The sequence below is a fragment of the Chrysochloris asiatica genome, unplaced genomic scaffold (genome assembly GCF_000296735.1).
Source record: "Chrysochloris asiatica unplaced genomic scaffold, ChrAsi1.0 scaffold00324, whole genome shotgun sequence".
In the NCBI taxonomy this organism is placed as follows: Eukaryota; Metazoa; Chordata; class Mammalia; order Afrosoricida; family Chrysochloridae; genus Chrysochloris; species Chrysochloris asiatica.
The window spans coordinates 934,600-940,430 of record NW_006408842.1 but is presented as its reverse complement, the minus strand read 5'-3'; the positions used below and the strand labels follow the sequence as shown (position 1 = coordinate 940,430).

The 5,831-nt window shown below is 41.4% G+C and overlaps 1 protein-coding gene across 1 annotated transcript in view; it reads left to right on the top strand.

Annotated features, from left to right (window-relative positions):
- The window catches only part of SLC45A2 (solute carrier family 45, member 2), a 32,290-nt gene that overhangs the window by 1,911 nt on the left and 24,548 nt on the right, over positions 1–5,831 (top strand). Inside the window, exon 2 of the mRNA XM_006875390.1 lies at positions 2,333–2,658. Coding sequence (XP_006875452.1) covers positions 2,333–2,658 — 326 coding nt within the window. The remainder of the gene's footprint in view (positions 1–2,332; positions 2,659–5,831) is intronic.

Genomic DNA, 5,831 nt, shown 5'->3' with positions numbered 1-5,831 from the left:
AAAGACGAGGCTTTCTGCTCCAGTAAGAAGCCATGGAAACCCTACATTAGGGTTGCTATAAGTCAGAATTAACTTGATTGCAGGTAGGTTCGCTTTGTTGGTTTGGAATGTATGATGGGAGGCGGAGTTTAATGGCTCTGATGGAGGACCAGCCCTACATAAGCCTGTGGGGTAGGAAGAGGCTGTGTTTGACCTCTAGCTCCTGACTTCCCTAGATGCTCCCACCCCAATTTCTGCCTGGTGTTCTCGGAAGTCACCTACATCTGCCAGCAGGAGGAATATCTGTGGGGCACGTTCACAGAGTAATGCCCATACCAGGAGGACAGGAGGCCTTGCACTTCAGAGTAGACTCCCAAGTAGTGACTCACTCAGAGTGGGATTTCAGAAAGTAGACTTTGCCGGGAGCTTGATCTTGAGGAACCCTTCCTGGTGCACCTAAAGTCACACAGGTAAGGGTCTTACGAGATGACAGTAGAATTTTAACACACTTTATGCTTAAACTGTTGTTCTTATTTTTTTTTTTCTGTGGCTATAAGCAGGGAACCAACACCTTGAGCTTCTAATAGAGGAAAGAAGACAGATCCCAAGACTGTTAGATCTTTTTGAGCTTGCATTTCCCTGGGAAGGTTCTTAACAGACAAGCAAGAATACAAATCATTGTATCTTATTGCTGCCAGAAATGCCTTTTCTTTTGGACTCTTTCAGGTCAACGTGATAGAGGACGCAATTCAGAAATACCATAATACATCTGCTTGCAACATTTGCTAAGTATTTGCTGTGTGCCTTAGGTCTCTGGGTTACAAATGTTTGTCCTCTACTGTTGTTGTTTAGGTGTCATTGAGTCAGTTCTGACTCATAGTGACCCTATGTACAACAGTTGACCCTCCACTTTACCAAGCATGATGTCCTTCTCCAGGGAGTAGTCCCTGCTGAAGTATGAGACGAAGTCTGGCCATCCTGGCTTCCAAAAAGCATTCTAGCTATACTTCTTCCAATCCTGATTTAGTAGGTCTTATGGCAGCCTGGGGTACTTTCAGTGTTCTTCTCCAACACCGTAATTCAAGCGCATCAAATCTTCTATGGTCTTCCTTCTTTACTGTCAATGTTCACATGCATATGAGGCTATTGAACATACCGTGACTTGGGTCATGTGCACCTCAAACTGTTATCTTTGCCTTTGAACACTTTAAAGAAATCTTGTGCAGCAGATTTACCTAATGCCCTTAACTACTAATGTAAAAATCACCTCACATGTATGTGAAAGTTAGACAATGAATAAGAATGATTAGAGAAGAATGTATGCATTTGAATTATGGTGCTGGAGAAAAATATTAAAGCATATGACTGCCAGAAAAACAGACAAATCTATGCTGGAAGAATGCTCCTTAGAAGCCAAGATGGTGAGACCTCATCTCTCATACTTCAGACATATTATCAGGAGGAACCAGTCCTTAGAGAAGGACATTATGTTTGGTAAAGTGGAGGGTCAACAACAAAAAGGAAGCCCCTCCACAAGATGGATTACCAGAGGGGCAGCAACAATGGGCTCAAACCTAACAACAATTGTGAGAATGGTGTAGGACCAGGCAGTGTCTCATTCTGTTGTAAGTATAGTCACTCTAAGTTAGAACCGACTCAACTCAACAGCATTGAACAACAACATTAACCTAAAGGTTGGCAGTTTGAGCCCACCCAGGAATGTCCTGGAAACTTGATTCCAAAAAGATTATGCACAAGAAAACCCTATGGGACAACTCTACTCTGTAACACATGGGGCTGCCACGAGTCTGAATTGACTCAATGGCAAAACACACACACACATATGTTTTATTCTTCACTGTGTGTCTTATAAGGAGATCTGGTAACGTAGTGGTTACAAATTGGGCTGTTAACCTCAGGGTCAGCAGTTTGAAACCACCAGCTGTTCCGCAGGAAAAAGATGAAGCTTTCTGCTCCCGTAAAGATTTACAGCCTGTACAGGTTTGCTATGAGTCGGAATCGACTCCATGGTGCATAACCACTACTACCACCACCTTGTGTCTTGTACTATTCTGATCATTTTCCATTTTCAAATCAAGAGCCTATTAGTAGATTATCACCCCATTTTATACACTAGGAGTCCTAAGACCACAGCAAGCTCATGCTAGAGCAGGACTTGAACCTAAGCTGCCCAGCTCCGGATCTTTTAGCTTCCCACTATCCTTCTTCCAACACAACCAGAGTGCCTCTACTGTCCTCAGTGGACTTTCCCACAGAAGGAGTGAGCCACGTCACAGTGAAAAAGGAAGACAGTGTGCTACAAAGGCTAACCCAACTCTTTTTTGTTTTGCAGGTTTGGGAGGGGCCCTGGGCTATGTTTTGGGTGCCATAGACTGGGCCCACCTGGAACTGGGAAGAGTGCTGGGCACGGAGTTCCAGGTCATGTTCTTCTTCTCCGTCTTGGTACTCACCCTGTGTGTTAGCATTCACCTCTGCAGTATTCCGGAAGCTCCACTCCAAGGCACTGCCAAGGATCTTTCCAGACAGCTAGCCCCTAACAACCCTCTGCTGTCCTCGGTCAAAATGTGTCAGCACGGTTCTATTGAGAAAGTGAAAAATGGTTATGTAAACCCAGAGCTGGCAACACAGGGAGAAAAAAACAAAAATCTTGCTGAACAGGTAAATATGCAAATTCTTTTGTCTTCATCTGAACAAAAAAATCCTTTTTCTTGCACTCTCTCTTCAGTTTTTTAAAAAATGATTGCTTGTTACCTTTGTTTTGTTCATATGATGTGAAGAGTCTTGTGAAGTATAACTAAATTCTCAGATGCCTCATAGTTATTATTCCTTGGCAGAGTCCCGGTGTGGTGCTGTGGGTTAATGTGCCAGACTGCAAAGCCATTTGAACTGCAAGGTCGGTGGTTCATGCTCACCAGCTGCTCCTCGGAAACCCTGTCAGGGTCACTACAGGTCGGAATAGACTCGATGGCACTTAACAACAACAATTATTACTTGGCATTTAAGGGAGCGCATGGGATGGTATGATAAGTACAGGACTGTGAACTACAGGGTCAGAAGTTCAAGCCCACTAGCCGCTCCATGAGAGAAAGATATGGCTTTCTGCTCCTGCAAAGATTGTTTATTAAGTCTCAGAAACCTTAGACAGGGTCAATATGAGTTGGAACCTTCTCAACAGCACTTAAAAACAAAAACAATCTGACACTGAAACTTTATACTTCAAGGAAAAACACGTAACTTTTCCTTGGCCTCTTATCTCTCATTCTTTCAGAGCTCTGAGCCAGGGAAGTTGAAGCCAGTTCTGGAATGTGGTGGTAAGAGAAACCTAGAACCATCCTCAGGCCATAGGGAGTATTTGACTCAAATAGCTCTTGGATGAGGATTACAATTCAGTTTCTTCTAGTGGGTGCATGCCTGGTTTGATGACTGGGTCAGCCATCTTGAATTTTTGTGGCATTATTTGATTGGTTGTCTCTTTTAGGCCATTTCCTGTGAACTGCACAGTGAATTCATTAACTTCACACATTAATGAAGTCTCAATGAAATGTCAGAGAAATGGGGCCAGATTAAAATGAAAAGATCAGAGAAGAACCTAGAACAATATAGATTGATACAAGAGCCACTAGCCACTTGGGGCTATTAAAATAAAAATAGGATACGATTAAACCTACAATTCCTTAGTTGTAATTTCCATAATCCATGGGGGCATGCAACTATAGGACATGCAGATACAGAACATTTCCACCATCATATGAAGTTCTATTGGACCACACTGATATAATTAATAACTTCATTCTTCTTCAAACTGAGTTTGAATGTCAGTCTCTCAGGGATATAGTACAAACATTTTGGCATTGGCAAAGACATTGTCAGAAGATCTTTTTACAAATCTTGGTTCTTCTAGTTGGCTGAATAGCATTTTTTTTTTTTTTTTTGTCTTCTTGAGCTGCCCTTTGAGATCTTCTTTTACTTCCTCATATCTTCCATTTGCTTTAATAGCTCTACGCTGGAAAGCAAGTTTCAGAGTCTTTTCTGATATCCATTTTGGTCTTTTCCTTCTTTCTTATATTCCTAATTACCTTTGCTTTCTTCCTATATCATGTTCTTGATGTCATCCCACAACTCTTCTAGTCTTCAGTAATTAGTTTCTAATGCATCAAACTATTCTTGAGATGATCTTTAAATTCAGGTGGGATATGTTCAAAGACATATTTTGGCTCTCATGGTCTTGTGTGTAGCTCTCGTGGTCTTGTGTTTTCTCCAGCTTCATCCTAAACGTGCATATGAGCAACTAACCATTTATTCTACATTCTGCCCCTGGCCTAGTTTTGGCTGATGATATGGAGCTTTTCCACCACCTTTTCCACAGCTGTAGTCAGTTTGGTTTCTGTGTATTCTATCTGGTGAGGTCCATGTGTATGTATAGTCATCTTATATGTTATTTTAAAAAGGTATTTGCAATGAAAAAGTCATTGGTCTTGCAAAGTTCTTACCAGGTGATCTCCAGGGTCATTTGTATCACCAAGGCCATATTTTTCAAACACGGATCCTTCCTCAAGTTTCTAACCTTTGCATTACAATCATCAGTAATTATCAATACATCTTGATTGCATGTTTGATCAATTTCAGATTGATCAATTTCAGATTGACCAATTTCAAAGAAGTTGGTAGAACTCTCCAAATTTCTCATCACTGGCTTTAATGATTGGTGCATAAATTTGAATATTAGTGGTATTAACTGGTCTTCCTTGTAGGCATATGGGTATAATCCTATTACAGACAGCATTATACTTCAAAATGATCTTGATGTTTTTTGTTTTTTTTTTGATGATGATGAATGTGACACCATTCGTCTTCGATATGCCATTACCAGCATAGTAAACCATATGATTATCAGATTTGAAATGGCCAAGACAGTCCATTTCAGCTCATGAATACCTAGGATATTGATCTTTAAGTGTTCCATTTCATTTTTGACAACTTCTAATTTTCTTAGATTCATGCTTCATGCATTTCACATTCCAATTATTAACAGATGCTTTCAGCTGTTTTTCCTCATTTTGACTTGTGTCCCATCATCAAATGAAGGTCCAGAAAGCTTTACTCCATTCACATTATCAAGGTCAACTCTACTTTGAGTGAGGAGGCACCTCTTCCTCAATTGCATTTTGAATGCCTTTCAACCTTAGGGTCTCTTTTTCTGGCACTATATCTGACAATATTTTGGTGTTATCCACACTGCTTCAGTATTTAATACTCTAGTGCTATCAGACGGTGTTTCACTGCTATTCATAAGGTTTTCAATGACCAGACATTCAGAAGTATTCTGCCTCTTCTTCTTCCTAGGCCATTCTAGTCTGGAATCTCAGCTAAGACCTGTCCACCATGAGTGACCCTGCTGGTATTTGACATGCCAGTAGCATAGATTCCAGCTTCACAGCAATACACAAGCCACCACAGCACAACTAACTAACAGACGAGTAGTGGAGAATTGCAGTGTGTATCAATAAATACCAAAACAAAAACAAATAACAATTACCATTGCATTCCCCCTCCACTCATGGTAACCCCATGTGTGTCAGAGAAGAACACTTCATAGGGTTTTAAATGGCTGTGGCCTTTCAGAAGCAGATCACAAGGCCTTTCTTCCGAGGTATGTCTAGGTAGATTCTGTTGTTGTTGTCAGGTGCCATCAAGTCGGAACCGACTCACAGTGACCCCATGCACAGCAGAACGAAATAATGTCCGATCCTGGGCCAACCTCACTACTGCTGCCACACTTGAGTCCATCAATGATGTCACCTGGCTGATCCATCTCGTTGGGGGTCTTCCTC